General features: G+C 33.5%; 1 protein-coding gene and 1 pseudogene across 1 annotated transcript; both read right to left on the bottom strand.

The window, feature by feature from the left end:
- Nucleotides 1-1,299, bottom strand: part of LOC106334239 — a 3,911-nt pseudogene extending 2,612 nt beyond the window's left edge.
- Nucleotides 1,300-7,920: 6,621 nt separating this feature from the next.
- On the bottom strand, nt 7,921-10,005 carry LOC106336145 (BAG family molecular chaperone regulator 1-like). The gene is made up of 4 exons (XM_013774892.1): nt 9,286-10,005; nt 8,935-9,191; nt 8,706-8,852; nt 7,921-8,489 (listed from the first exon to the last, which is right to left on the bottom strand). The coding sequence occupies exons 1-4, from the start codon at nt 9,524-9,526 to the stop codon at nt 8,154-8,156; spliced, it is 981 nt and encodes a 326-aa protein (XP_013630346.1). The 5' UTR covers nt 9,527-10,005; the 3' UTR covers nt 7,921-8,153.
- Between the last annotated feature and the right edge of the window lie 6,800 nt (nt 10,006-16,805).

The raw sequence follows: 16,805 nt of genomic DNA, 5'->3' as shown, positions 1-16,805 counted from the left end.
TTTTTTGTATTTATAAAAACTATTTTGTATTTATAAAAAGATGATTTCATATTTATTAAAACTAATTTTGTATTTATAAAACATTTTTTTGATTTATAAACACTATTTTATTATTTTTTGTATTTATAAAAACTATTTTTAAATATACAAACCGTTCTTTGTATATAAATTCGATTTTTGGATTTATAAAAGATGATTTCATATTTTAAAATTAATTTTGTATTTATAAAATATTTTTTTTGATTTAAAAACACTATTTTATTGTTTTTTTTATTTATAAAAACTATTTTGTATTTATAAATGATGATTTCATATTTATAAAAATATTTATATTTATTAAAACTAATTTTGTATTTATAAAACATTTTTTATTTATAAAAACTATTTTATTATTTTTTGTATTTTAAATATGTTTTCTATTTCAATTTTAATTTTATATTTTTGAATTTCAATTTAAAAAAATTATAATTTTTTTTTTAATTTTTGAAATATTTCGAGGAAGTGTATCCCTCGGAATATTCCGACGACATCTTCCTCGGAATATTCCGAGGAATTTCCGAAGAAAAAAGTCCCTCGAAATTCCGTCGGAAATTTCCGAGGGATTTCCGAGGAAAGATGAATTTTCGAAGAGTTATTTCCGATGATTTTTTTCGTCGTTATGTCGTCGGAATAGCGTTATTCCGACGACATACCGACGATTTTTTCCCTCATTATACCGCTGTTTTCTTGTAGTGGAGTATCTTCAAGAACTGGACAAGCGGATAAAAGTCTTGTGAAAGATTCTTCGCATCGGAAATTCACACAAATGAGCTGCAAAATTTTCAGGGAAGGGAAACAAACAGGAGAATCAACAACGTCCAGGACAATTCTACCTTGAAGTTTCAAGACAAGGAGTGTTTTGAAGACATTGAGGTTATTTGGGAATGTGATACGAGTGTAATAACTATAAAAATAATTCAAATTGATTGTCATCTTTAGGAGATTGGAGCGGATGTTTGTTAATAAGAGAGTATCTATGGAATCGGTGTACTTCCCAAGTTTGAGATTTAGGGTTTTGAGAGCTTCTTGTAAAGGCAAGGACACACCACAAAATAGGTCAAATCCAAGGGGACCAATGTAAGGACATGTTTCGTCATACACAAGCGTTGGCCCACATATTTCCATCGTTTAGACAATAAGCTTGTGGACATTGCAGTTCTTACCGGAGCCAGTGAGAGGATTCGTAAGAGCAAATCGTCAGGTAGGTGACTCATCCTATCTGGATATAACCTCTTCACTTCCCAATCTCGCAGCTTTCATCTCCCAGTCGTTTAAGATCTAAAGGAGTAACCTAACTTTTGGACCGTCCAGAAAATAAGAGATTTGAAACCCTAATTTTTGTTAAGGTTTCCTCTCGCAAATTATCCTCTCTTTTTTCTTTTTGTCAACCAAGTTTTGTATTAAAGCCCATGAAGGAAACATTATACAAGCCCAATATTACAACAACTTGACACATCACATACACGTGTTAAACATTATCAAGATTTCACCGGAATTATATGCCGGCGACGCTTCGTTCTTCAGTTTCCAGCGACGCTTCATCTCGTACATAACTCCTTTTGTATGTGATCGCCGGAGTCAACAGCAAGATCTACAACACCCACCATAGCTTCAGTTACATAAGTAGGTATATGAAATCACATACACGATTAAAATAATTGGAAAGGCTTTGCTTGAGAGATATAATTTAAGTAAACAAGGTTTTGTTTAGTAAACCTGGTTTTGTTTAGCAAACTTGGTCGTTATAGTTTATTACATTGTGGAACCAGTTGAAATATTATCGACCATTTTGATCTTATGGAGCCAAGGAGGATAGGGAAAAATACAAGAAAGAGGATTTCCTTACGGAACCTTTGCCGTCTGACTATTATGTTCTGAAATGCTTGGATTCTGAGGAATCTCTTAGCTAGAAAGAATGGTTCAGGTCCTTACGGAAATAGATGAAACAAGGTTCTCTTCAATCTAATACCACACACCAAGCCATTGATAAGACAAACTGCTTCTCTTTTTCTTTGCTTTTGTTCTTTAGCTCACTGCATCAAACCCAATTATCTACTTTTTGTTACTTCTTTCGCCATTTGCTTTAAACTTATCATGATGTAGGTCATAATCTGCCTAATGTCTCTCAAATTTGGTTTCCACTATACTGACTGAATGAGTTTATTAACGTAAATTTATGTGTCCTCGGATTGTTATTTTTCATCTCCCCTTCTTGTGTGTTAGGATAATGCTTAGGGTTAGACGATCGGTCTTCATATGTTATAGAAATATTAAACTTTATCAACATTTTTAATTGTTATTACCGGTCCAAACATTTGGTATATTTACTAAGTTTGATCGTCTGATGTTCTTGCCATTATTTCAAACTTTCTTGCTATACAATAAAATCCGTTACTTTATGAGTGTTTGGACATTACATTCTCTCTCTTTTTTTGCACACAGTAACACAATATCTCAACGTAAGTTCGTAAAATACCTGAGAAAATGCTTTCCCATTAGTATCCATGGTCTAATTCCAAAAACCCAGCTTGGTGAGTCCTCGTGAAGTTAGTTGATCAATTAATCAGTTGTTTAAGTTATAGATTCATGCTTCTCCAAAATTTATTAGTTTGGGGACAAAATAGAAAGGTTACCTTTGTTAAACTAAAAAAAGGGTAGAGATTATAGATCTGATAAGTTTAGCTATTAGTGGTACTTTTCTTTACTTCGTAAATGCCAATATTTCTAAAGAACAAGTTAGGTCGTCCCGGCAACATTTTACATTCACTTCACAGTCTGGACGGGAAAAATGGTCATTTCATACCCAACATATCATAATATGTTTAATTCATACCCGATTTATATAGTAGTGTCAAAACATACCTGAACTTATATGGTCGTGCCAAAACATACACGACTTATATTTTTTTGGCGACATCATACATCAGTCGTCACATCAGTTACCACATCATCCACGCGAAAAAATTAATAAATTAATTAATTTTTGTTAATTTTAACTAAATAATAAAAATTTATAAAATTTTACATTTTCTATAAATTTATTTTTATAAAAACCCTATTTAGTTTTTTTCAAAAAAAATTAGTACACATGGCATCTTCGTCAGCAAAATTAGCTGACGTAGCATCCACGCGAAAAAAAGTGGATGATGTGGCAGCTGATATGGTGACTGGTTGATTTCGCCAAAAAATTATAAGTCGGGTATGTTTTGAGAAAACTATATAAGTTCAGGTATGTTTTAGCACGGCCATATAAGTTGGGTATGAATTGAACATATCACAATATGTTGGGTATGAAATGATCGTTTTCCCCGGTCTGGGCACTACCGGAATAAAATATTGTACGGATCAGCCATATAACTTCAGTGACCTCGTTGTTTCCCTTCATTAATCATAAGGTGAGTGTTTAATATAAAAAAGTACACAAAATGTGTCTCAGTTTAGGTAGGCTTGTTAAAGCAGAAATTAACTTAGAGCATGATTATCGGTGAAACTTGTTTTGGGTTTCTTTTTTTTTTTTTTTTGTCTGATTTAAAATATAAAAAATAAAAAATAAAAAAGGAACCATTGCGGGCCGCCACGTATTAGTGGGGCTCGCAAACAATACAAGAAATTGCTCAAAGTCGATTCTTATCTCGTGATTTCTGCAACCGATTTTTGAAAAACACGCGGGACCCATGCCTTTAAAACCCCATTAGTATACTGCGAGAATCATAGCCTTACGGGCTTGTTCACAAACTCTATAGCATATTACATATATATAGTTAGTGGGTGGAAATGGAGTTTTATTGGCCTGCCAAAAAAGAGTCTTTCCGATATAAGCTAGACTTAGTTGTGTTACATAACCTTTGCTGTAGACTTAATAGAAATAAGAGTAAATAATATAGCAGTTCAAAGTTAATATAACATATAAGGATCTAACATAATTAAGATTTTTATCCTCCTATCCTAGTATTCAAAAAGTATGACAAAAGAGTTTCATCATTTCATGCTACTCTTTAAATATTTGTAGCATGAATGATTGAAGTCGTTTAGACGGCGATTAAACCCACACATCAACTAACTTAACCTTGATTATATATATTTTTATAAAAATGTTCAAATAGCATTCCACGATTGTTCCATTCATATGGAAGGGACATCCTACTAAACAGAATACACGTAGACAGTCGATGAGGATATTTTATCATTATATAATTTGGAATTTTCAAATAGCATTATCTTTTTTTCCATCACAACTGGAATTTGATTAAACAGAGTTCTGAAACGAAGCTTACAAACATAATGCTATACTCAGGCAAACAAAGCCCGAATGATTTACGGGAACCTACACCCAAGAGATTTATGGGAACCAAACTATCATACCAACTTGAGACAAAGGAGAGACTAATCACTAGAGGGTCTCCAAATCCATAATACTCAATCATGCCATCTGCACATCGCCAAAAGAGCTGAAAGACAAGAGCTCGAGTAGAACCACACTGCTACAAAGCGGAGAGTGAACACCAAGAACCCCACCAGACTCTAAACGGCCGAGATAGTTGCAACATAACAAAGAACAAAGGCAGAAACTTCACCACGACCATTACCAAGAGGAGCCTAAACCGAAAACAAGCTCAAGCAGAAGATAAAAACCTTGAACTCTGACCGGGAAAACGCCTTCCAAGACCTCCAATTCTTACACGCGGACCCTCGCATCCCAAACTCAGCCATCTACCGACTGAAGAATGGCCACCTCCTTGCAAGAGAAAAACTGAAGGACGGAACCACTGCGACGCTAGTAACCCCACTAGAAACACACAGCTTCTAGGAAGAGAGAGTAGATGCTCCCGCAACAAGACCACATCCAAAAGACGAACCACAAACCAGACTTGAACCAACTCCTAGCATAGCAACCTTGAAACGGATAAGAGGAAAGGCCGAGCACATGAAAAAGACCAGGCCAAACCAACAAGAAATCTGTTATAGAAACTAAAGCCGGAACATCTGGCCCCGCCAAAACAAACCCGTTGCTAAAGACACAACAGACACCAACCGGAAAGACCAACCCCAGCAATCAACTCCAAAACCACCGCCAAGACCATGACGCTACAAGACCATCCGGTTTACCAACCCAAACAAGCACGAAGGAATCCGAGGCACGACTCGATAAGGGACCACCATGAACCGGCGGCTGACCCAACCAACTAGCCACACGACCTCCATGAAGATCGTGACCCGACACAAGCTCCTCGAACCAAAGCCCTCCGCCTATCTAGAAACACACCCTAACATAATCTAAACACGAGATCTACTAAATACAATGAAAATAAAGCTAAACGGACCGGCGGTGGCGCTAACGGAGCCGCCACGCGCCAGTCACCGGAAATGCAGAGATGAACGGTTGAAGGGAGAGATAGGGACGAGATGATAAGGTAGAGAGAGGAAAAAGAAAAGTAAATAGTCTAGTTATCTACTATTTTCATTGTCATTGGTAAAATTATCTACTCACGATGCTATTCTTTTTTGCCGTTGTAGCAAATGGTGCCAATTATTTTTATTTGATTACTTTCCTTTTACCGATAGTTATACCTTTCAATAATGTTGTTAAAATCCATATTTATCAAAAACATTCTCCTAAATCTAATAGTTTTTTAAAATTACGGACAAACATCTTTTCCGGCGACATTTCCTTCGTATTTTACAATAATTTTTTTTTGAGAATTGGTCACATTACAATAGTTTGTGATGATTTTTTCAATGAATCTAAAGAAAAGGTTGATGACAAGCTTTTGAGACCCCAGTACATGTGGGGAAGACGCATGATCATGTTTTACTGTAATGTATTGTATTGACATCTTTGGATGTAATCACAACAATATTTGTCACACTACTTTTCAAAGCATTATATTGATCAATGAAATGCGTTTTTATCTGTTTGTTTCGTTTTGTTTGTCAATTTCTATTGGCTACACTCTTTGATATTGCGGTATTCACGTGATTATTGTATATCGATTAATCTGAAATCTGATATAGTTATTGAAGAAAAAACAAACAAAAAAAGCCTTCACTACTGATTGCGATGCTTTCTTTGATATTTGCTTCTAACTACTTACTTGTTCTGTCCTCTTCTACCGACAGTCGACAATTTATTTTAGCCCCTATCGATTTTCTTAGTGAGTTAGCATTTTCGTTTGATGATTACATGTTTGGTCCACACCTCACAGCACAATCCTCCTAGTTGGTCGATTCTCTCGTGGAGACATCACAACCACTGAAGTTATATATATAATATTATGTTTCATGTCATTCTAATATTATATTTAACTTGGTCCCACTCCCATCCATGATGATTCCGCTTACTGCTTTGAGTCGCGAAGTTTGAGTTATTCTTTATTATTGTAGAATATATGGTGTTTTCTAATAAGTCACGAATGTTTCATCTGTAGTAGCTTCACAATGATTACTAATCTCTCACTTTTCATCTTTTTACATCGATTATTTGTCATCTATCATAATTGTATATATAATATGTTCATTTGCATCAGGCAAATCATGATTTGGATATGATTGTCGGTATATAGACGCCTGCTCTTTATTAGTTTAATCAGGAGAGTGAAGCTGTACTTTATGTCAACTAGCTAGATTGCATGATTATTTTTCCACATGATTATGTATGATTGACTTCATACAAAACTCAGTTATTAAAACTCACATAATCATAGAACTTGGTGCTCACTTCTTAATGTTCTCCAATATAGTTTTATTTAGAAGTGATTAATTCAAACAAAACTAATATTGTTGATCCAAAATCCATGCAATATCCATTACATAAGGACTCAGATGCTCATATGTTCCACAAAGTATTCAAACTTATATTGGAGGCAACACTTCTTTTTCATTCATCCTCATCAAAATCTTCGATTTAGATCATTTCCAATCCCTCCTATTTTTGACTTTAAAATTAAGTAAATGGAATATAGAGCAGGAAATGCTTCAAACCTACTATATTTCTCATTTAATAATGGAGTTAAAAATGAATTTACTACGTAAATAGAATAATTTCTTTTTTTTGTTTGTGCATTACTTCATTATAAAACAAAAATGGAATGAGATTGTAACATTTTGACTTTATATTCTATTTTACTCTATTTTATAGAAAAAAAATAGAATTTTACATTAGAGATGGTCTTACTTCCGGTCCATCCAATTGCATCCACTTCTTGGAAAAAATTTCTTCTTATTAAACTACACTGCTAAACACCAAGTTGGACCTCATACTATTTCTTGATCATGCCCAAAACTAAACATCTCTATTTCCTCAGTTTATGCTCTCTAGTCAGTCACGTTACATTATTTTAACTTGAGCATCGATAGTTATATGTTTTAGTTGCTATTCATTTCGTTCATTTACTTTTAATTCAGGTGATTGCTTCTCGGGTAGTCACTAGTTTAGCCAATGAATGTTTTGTAAGAATAAAACCAAGTATGCACATCATTGTTGCAATGTCAAAAACAACTTTTACACACAGTTCTCATCTTAACCCAACTTATAATTAACCATTTACTTCGAATGAGTATTTGGCTCTACGTGGAAATCTCTGATTTGACCTTTTCACCTCGCTTTCGTTTATTAAAAAGGAAAAAACAAACAAATGGCCCACTTTGTATTATATGATTTTGCCTCGTTCCAAAAGAAAAGTAAAAGTTGTCCTTATTGACAAAAAGATGAAAGAAGATTTTTACTTATATTTTGTCCAGCCTCAAATGATAATAGGACTTAGAAGCTCGAAGACCCACTCATTCTCTACTTTTGAAATCCTTCGAAGTTGATAAAAAAACAACCGACAGAGAGAGAAAGAACTCATCAAGTAGGTTTTCAGTCACTTGCAACAAAAGTAACTGTAAGTGAAGAAAATGAAAACACACATGATCAAATTATCTGTAGTAGCGTCTCTGTTTATTTCTTATAACGAACAACAACGCCCACAAAAATCTAAGCACATCAAAAGAATCATGATGATGATAAATAAGAAGAAGAACAAGTAGAAGATGAAAAAGGAAAAAGAAAACACCTCCACACAAGAATTAAGCATACAAGTAGAGAAAAAGGTCTCACCAAATTTGACTTTTTATTTTCAATCAAAGAATTCCCAATTGAACCTGGGTGGGATGGCATGATTATTTGCAGAGCTCAATGGAGTTGTCGTCGCCGTATGATGATCAAATGTTTCCCATTTAGTTGAAGAATCCATAAGATTTGGTCCTGCTCCTGGCTCCTCTTCAATCTCTTGCTTCCTCTGTTTGTAGTTTATAGGCATGTCCATAAGCGATTGTATCGGCTTCTGTTCTTGCCTATGTTCTTGAATCGTTGCAAGTCTCTGACGACTAGACTGTTTCTGCTGCCCATTAGCCATAGAGTTCTTCACCTTCAAAACATCAAGTGCTTCCACATAGTTCTGCACTCTCTTCACCTGTACATAGACAGAAAACAAACGTTACAACCAAATTAAGATTTATGTTAATCTTAATAGAAAAAAAAGTTTGACAATTTGGGGACAATGCAATGAATTTATAATATATATTTACAATTTGGAAGGTCAAGACGAATGTTTCATCTGGCTGTACCTAGAACCGGCCCTGCTAACCCAACAATGTTGCGAAAATCATCGGTCACTAGAGTTACATACCTGCATCTTTCTTTGTAACTTCACATCACCTTCAGCTACAATCCCATCCAGCTTGATCAACTCATTCATCAACAGCTCAATCACCGTTACAAGATCCTTCTCCGCAACTTTCCCTCCTTTTTTAATTACCATCTCAAACGCGGAAACCTACAAAACGCGAACCCCAAAAAACACTTTCAAAAACTCGTCCAAAAACTAAACAATCCAAGAAAAGTAAAAGAGCATTTACACGTCCTCCGAGCCTATCAACTTCGAGGCTAATATCGGAAATCGCTTTAGACGCCTTTTCGGTTTTGGCGATCTTCCTCATCTCCAAGAAACGTTTCTCTTGGCTAATCGGGTCTTCGATAAGCACCATCTTGGATTTATCTTTCACTCCCGAAACGTCGAGAAAGGCCTTTGAGTCTCTTTCTTTGTCTTTGTACATTAGCTTTTGGTCTTGATGGTGTATACCCGTTGGTCCACTCAACATCTTCTTTAGCTCCCCTGCATCAATAAACAAACACAAATATGATTCAAATTCACATAAGCACACGTACAATCATTAATCTCTTAAAAAGGGTTATGTAAAGAGACTAACCAAATGAAGCATGAGGACTAATACTGATCTCATGGTAGACCGAACCGTACTTGACTCTGACTCTAACCATCGGCGGCGGTTTAGCTCCGACAGGATCCGAATCCGGGTTACGTTTCTGAACCAACATTCCTCCTGGTCTCATCTCCCAATCATGACCGCCTGACTCCCTGCCGCCACCGCCGGCGCCGGAGACTCTGCCACCGTTCGTCGCCGGGAGATTTGTCGGTTTGTTTCTCATCATTTTTGCTGCTATCTCTTTCTCTTAATCACAAAGGCAAAAGAAGAAAAGAACGGATCTGAAGATCTCTCTTAAGTATCAGAAACAAGACAAAGACATTGGAGACAGAACAAGAAGAGGAATGTTAGACGAACTCAGGGACTTGGACATCATCAACATGACTCCATACCCATTACGCCACGTGTACCAAAAGGATCAAACTAGTGACCTTTCTGATCCACAAACTCCAACCAAACTCTCTCTCTTCAACTTCTTGTTGTTGTTTGACTTCACAGATCTCCTCTGTCCGGGAAGACAATCTAGAGTTAAGATGTAGTTTAGTTTTCCCGAGAAAATCTCAGATTCTCTGTTCGAGTTTGTAGTCTCAGAGAACCAGTTGGGAAAAAAAAGGAAATATTAATTATTTATAAAAGAAAAGAGAATAATAACGAGTGGCCAGCTAATATGTCATCTCTCTTGGTGCCGCCTGTGACTTATATGTCACACATATACATATACTTAATTGTGTCTATATATTTTTTGTTTTGTCTTTGACCTTTCCTTTATTTCCAATATTTTCGAGAGTGCCAAATTAATGTCTTGAAAATTTACAATACGTCAAGATTATGTTACTGATGAGGCTTAAACCTCTACTTTCTTTGGGTCAGTATCTTGTTCGTATGGTGGTAGGTGCGAGAGGATATACCCACATATATTTTCTAAGCGCCAAGACTATTATTATCTATCTTATTAAATCATAAACACTATACAGAGAAAATTTTATTTTATGTATAACTTATAATTTACGTCATTTAATTTTAATTGTTTTAAAATATTTTATGATAGTTAATTTGGTGATTACTTACATGGTAAACTATAACTGTTGCCATTAAATAAATTTTAAAAAATATTTTCTATTTTTATTATTACAAAAGGTTATATTTTTCATTTTTAGTGATTAATACAATTAAACTCATGCTTATTATTAAATATATAAATATTAATTCAATTTTAGTCTTATAAAAATACAAATTGAAATTATTATATTTTAAAACCCAAAATTTTAAATTAAAAACAAACATTTACTACCAAAAATTAAAATCACACCAATTTACAAATATAAAAGCAAATTAATTTTTTTAATTAAAACTAAATTAAATTAAAATACAATTGTATTGATGAAAATTTAGTTAAAACGTGTTTTTGTAAATGATAAAAGAATATGATGTTTTCCGTAAATTATTTTCATGATTATAATTATTTTAGTAGTTTAAAACTTCTTATGCATGACTTTATCTAATTTACATCTCTATTTTATAAAAGTATAAAATGGCTTTAAATATTAAAACTGCAAACAAATGTATGATAATCAGTTAAAAATATTATAATTTTTATTTTATTTTAGAATAGTTTAAAGTCTTTAATTTGACTATTATCTTTCATAACCTTACCTCTAGCTTTAATGTTTGTATCCTTTTGTAGAACCAAATATGAGCACCAAAAGTATATGAGCACGAATTAATTTTCATAGATATGACAAAATTAAAATAATTGACTATTTAGAGCATCACCAGACCTGAGAAACTTAATTTAATGTTGAATTTGTTGGAAAAAATAACAGTCCGTCTAAAAATAGTTTCACCCCCACTTGATGAGTAAACAAAGAAAAATTTGTTTCTAATTATCGAGTATTAATAGAATTTTTTTTTTTTTGAAACACCTTGAGAATTACTAGAACATATTAATAAATATGTAAACAAATTTTTATCACCAACTCATCTTATACTGGGAAAATGTCATATACGAAGTAGTGCATGTAGACCAATATGGGATGAGTTTGTCTTCTCGTCTATGTGTGGTGGCTAATTAATAACATTTTGGGAAATTAATCTTTGGATCCAATCATTGACTCGTGAACTACTGTGCATTGGTCTTCACAATCACAAACATGTGGCTCTTTTCCTGTCGACACGTGTCCATGTTCGACGGCGAGTCATCTGGTATCTGAGTTTTCATTGTGCTTATGTCCCGGTTATGTAACCAAATGAAATCAGTTTAGGTCCTCGTTTTTTCCCTATTAATTTCTATTTTTAAATTACTAACAAATCTACTTGTGTCATCTTTTCTTACACGCTAATCATATTTTAATTTGGTCGTTAACTTTAGGAAAAAAATCTATTTGCATTGTATATTATCTAGCTGTTATTGTTTGACTAATTCAGTAAATAAACATGTTTTCTTTTTAGTGCAAAATAAGCATGTCTTTTGACAAAGAGTTATTCTTAATGCTGCCATAAATAAAACAATAATAAAGAAACAAAGGGTTATACATAATATTGCATACGCTAAAACTGGATTCATAACTATATTAATTTCATCTTCTTAACATTTGTGTAAAAATCCCTGTGCCACCATTCTAAAATCTAAGTTTTGTATGTTACATCCTAATCTACAAACCATTGTTTTGTAGTATGTGAAATGACTATCTTTCTAGGACCAAATTAACTACAAGATGTTAGTTATTTACCCAATTATATGATCAGTAGAATCAATCTTTCCTCACATTATGATTAGGTTCTAGCGGTCTCTTTCAATATGGAATTCATGATTCTACTTTTAGCTGTCCCGGCTTCCCCATTGTGAATCTCCTTTATTTGGATATGGTGCTACTTGCTTTTTCCGATAAATACTCTAGACCAGATTTCATGGTTCCAACTCTCCTTCATCACCAAGGAGTTTTCACGGAGGATCAACCAGTATCTCTCTCTCCAGCGATTTTAGCATCAGCAGAGACAGTCACCAACCGCTCTCAAACCCATCTTTTGAGTAGTACATGTGACTTCATTGTCATATCCATTTTTACGGATCTTTTATTTTCTTTGCCATATCTATTTTTCGTTATATTTTGATTGTCCTTTTGTATTGTTTCGACGATGAGCGTTTCTCCCACTGTTATCATCTAAACTCTTTGAGTCTTTAATTTGGTATAACATTTTGGTGTTTAAAAAAAAGACTCCCGTCAAAGCTCATTTTGGTTCATCCTCACTTTGTTCCGGTCTGTGAAATTTTACCGGTTAATAAGATATAATGTATTTGTCGAAAGAAGCACAAAATAATTTATCTGATACTGTTCACCGATTATCTGGCGTCTACCAATATCTACGCCTCTGGTATGTGCAAGTCTTACATGATTACACCTATAGATAAAATTTCCATTCTCAAGTGCAAGTTTGACATATGGTTTTGTTCTCAAAAAAAATAAAATTGTAAGTTCTCCAAAAAAAAGTAACATATTGTCTTTAAGTTTATGATCCGTCCGAATCGAATCAAAACTCGATGCGTCCACAAGTACTTGGTACAGCAGCTGTGGTTTAAGATTGACTCATAATAATGGCATTTTATCAAACCCATTCTTGAGTACCAAGCTGATCTCATGCTTTGTCTCCGATACGAATGTTCGAGTCATGTGCATATTTTTGTTTGCACGGGCCATTTTATCTAACAATTTAAACTTACAATGTAAATAAAATTCATAACTACAGTCTACAAGCTATGCAAAGAAAATGACGATGTGCATGGTTGTATTTTTAGACCACAAAAAATTATAGCAAAAGTAAAAATATATGCTTTATCAGACAAAAAGCTATGATTTATATATACATTTTGTAAAGAAGATTTGACATTAATAAGAGGTAAATAATGTGATACACAAGTAATACAAAATAAAATCAGAATATCGCTTTTTGACTGTACTTTTTATCCTGTCTCTCGAGTCGTCAGACTGATTATGAACGTGCAGTCACCGACACTTGCGGCACGTGCAAACTCACACGCACACAAGTTCCGAGTGGTTTGTTCCTCTGCTTCGCGTTGTTTTTATGCTGACGGTGCGCCCTGATTTCACTTTGGCCGACGCTGAATATGGCCGGTGCTTGGATTTACTCAACTCTTTCTTAAGTTCATGTTCTTAACTACTCATTACCTAACCGACCCTTTATTTTATCGATTAGTTATTGAATTAATAGTATTAGCAACATTTTAATATTCATTGGAATCTTTTACTTTTCTCACAATGTATGCAGATTCTTCTTAATTTTTTGTCATTGTATAAACAAAACGCAGTTGAGTATATACATTTTACCAACTAATTTTTTTATTATTAAGTAATGGTTAAATCCGAATCTATTAAAGACAAATACATAACCCGCGGATAATCAAATGGATCGAAAAGTAGTAGTCCATACCAAAAAAATGTAACTTAATTTTATATGACTGATGAATCAAACCTGAATTGTGGTGACATTTCAAATCATTTTCATTACGATTTGACTATGAGCTCACGATCTAATTATTATTATATACAATACTGGGAATTATATCTTAATATGTTTGTTAAATATATTTAGTACATGGGTTTTCTAGTAAGCCTGGTTCGTTTTCATTTACAGTTTGATCAGTTATATATATAGGGGTCAAACTTTCAAATGCGTGTATAATGTGTGTTGTGTTTCACAATACAACGAATTAGATTTTTGGCCCTTTTAAATTAATTAAGCCATATCGTATTGGACTAACCAAGTAACGAATCTGCCGGTCATAATCTATTTGGTTAGACTTAGTTTTCACTCAACAAACCTAAGAGCCACTATACCAACAAAAAATTCTTGTAATGTTAAATATATTTAGTTTAAATAAACCATTTAACATTATTTATATAATACACTTCATATTTATTGGCCCGACTCTACAAAAAAAAAGAACTCGATAAATGATCGCAGATATAAGAAGAATTTGTGGATAATATGATCATGATGTTAAAAGACATAAGACTTTTTCTAGCCAGTTGCATGATCTTTGATCATGATTCAAAGTATGTAACTTGTAAGCCATTATCAATCGTAAGCGTTCCGGAGTATTCATACGAAGACGAAATTCAGACGCTTTAAGAATTCGTACATACCCATACGTAAACCTTTTACATCTTTCGCACATTCCAGAAAATGATATATATGACCAAATTAAACTACTGGGTTTTCCAACATTTTATGACATGTTAGTCACCATATTTGAATCACCAATTAAATTTAATTAGGTCCAGACAATATTTAAAAAAAATATATATATTTCATTCATTTTGTTGATCTTTCCCTATACAATTCCCAGATACAATGAAAATGAGAAAAATAAGACATGAACAATATGCTTGAACCAAAAAAAGAAGCCGGCTAGAAGTGAATAAACTTGAACCAAGTATATAAAAAGGATTCGATAATAATATTGTTCTTTAATTTATATCTTTGTAGTATATGCTGCAATTGCATATTAAAAACATGATTTTAGTGTTTTGAGAAATATCTTTTAAAAAAAGTAAACCAAAACGAAAAAAATAAAATGTTTTCCAATTAGTACGTTGCTTGCCAATTTTGCTGGCTAGAAGTTGCTATAAACAATAAATATCTAACTGATAGACGCATATGCAATTTACAACAATTAAAATTACATATTAACAAGGGAATATATATATATATATATATATGTCAATCTATGCTACATGCATGACCACTAAATCAACATGAGGAAATGGAGGTAAAAGAGAGGCTATTATGGACAAAAGAGAGAAGCAAACGCAGAAGCGATTGGTACAAACCACTTATAACAACATCCCAAGGGCATAATTAACGGGAGGATTTAAGTGGGTTTCTTAGTGGTGGATCCCATTATTTTTGCAAAAATCGGTTTTTAGAAGTGTGAAATAAGGACAGATCGTGGAAAAATTTTTGTACTGTTCGAGGACCCCACCGACACGTGGCGACCCGCGATTGGTTCATTTTTTAATTTTTTTTCAGACAAAAAAAAAATAAAATAAAAATCCTAAGAAACCGGTTCACGGTTTGAGCGTTAATGATGAACTAAGTCTTAAACACAGCCATATAATAATGAAGGTGCAAGATGATCTTTGTTTCTTAGCTACAAAAGCTACTTAAATACACATACAAAACTGTGCAACCTACTTATCACACTCGACAATCTCATGTGACAATCATCGAATCTTCCAAAACATTCTTACAAAATCGACCTGTTTTATTTTGGCTTATACAAACATGTATCAAGATGTTCATGAAAACATTTAGTGATGTCTGCCAGAGTCCCACAAGAACTATGATATAGATGACACCATACACTACTCTAACATCAATCATTATGGCCAACGGTTCAAAGACATTGTTAATGGACGAGGGGTAGCATGATGTGTCCTGTCTGAGAAGAATCTCTGTCTAACATCGATATTAAGCCTACGTTTTTGGGTGGGTTTGGTTTGGCTAGTATGAATTATAACTAGCGTTTTGCAAAATAGGTCCCACAAGATGTTATAACCGTTGGCCATTTAGTGATGTCTGCCAGAGTCCCACAAGAACTATGATATAGATGACACCATACACTACTCTAACATCAATCATTATGGCCAACGGTTCAAAGACATTGTTAATGGACGAGGGGTAGCATGATGTGTCCTGTCTGAGAAGAATCTCTGTCTAACATCGATATTAAGCCTACGTTTTTGGGTGGGTTTGGTTTGGCTAGTATGAATTATAACTAGCGTTTTGCAAAATAGGTCCCAAACAGAACCGGATTTGATTTAGGTTTGGTATAACTTTTTGTTTGGTTTAGTTCAATTTTGGTTAGGAAATAAATTATAATTACAATAATTAAATTGATTAATTTTAAATTAGTTATGTATATTTTTAGTATAGTTAATTCAAATATTTTAATATATTTACCCAAACTATTCATTTTAATGCATTTCGGTTAGTTGAATCTACTAAAGATAATTCAGCATAAAATTTATAGCCGCTCATGTTATTATAAATACAGTTTGAAGTCAAAATACTGAATTTGGTTTCGTTATTTTGTCAATCTAAAAATATATATTTCTGTTCCTGGTCATTTGAAACGAAGTACGCATTAAATAAAATGGAATACTCAAACACTATATTCACTGTAGAATATTAATCAAATGATTAAAAGTGTGACTCAACTCCTACTTACTAAACTAAAAAGGTCAAATACTGATGTTTGCCAAAAGTTAAAAACGAAATTTGATAGAACGATACAAAACTAAAACGAAATGAACCTTTGAAAAAATAATAGCCCAATCGGCTTTATCCAGTACAAAGCCCAAAATATTATATTAATTAAAAAGCCCTAGTAAATGAAATAATATGCTGAAGTAATGGGCCGTAAAAGTAGGGCTCCACCGTGAAAGTAGTATAAATAATCGTGGCTCATACCCTTTCTTCCCTAA

Source organism: Brassica oleracea, chromosome C3, assembly GCF_000695525.1.
Source record: "Brassica oleracea var. oleracea cultivar TO1000 chromosome C3, BOL, whole genome shotgun sequence".
Taxonomy (NCBI): Eukaryota; Viridiplantae; Streptophyta; class Magnoliopsida; order Brassicales; family Brassicaceae; genus Brassica; species Brassica oleracea.
The sequence above is the reverse complement of the archived record's forward strand: the minus strand, read 5'-3'. Positions and strand labels throughout refer to the sequence as shown.

Excerpts from the sequence above, each read along its gene's own strand:
- LOC106336145 (XM_013774892.1), bottom strand. The coding sequence starts at position 9,526 with ATGATGAGAAACAAACCGACAAATCTCCCGGCGACGAACGGTGGCAGA. Across the intron at positions 9,192-9,285 it reads TAGTCCTCATGCTTCATTTG|GGGAGCTAAAGAAGATGTTG; the intron begins GTTAGTCTCTTT and ends TTATTGATGCAG. Across the intron at positions 8,490-8,705 it reads AGTTACAAAGAAAGATGCAG|GTGAAGAGAGTGCAGAACTA; the intron begins GTATGTAACTCT and ends GTCTATGTACAG.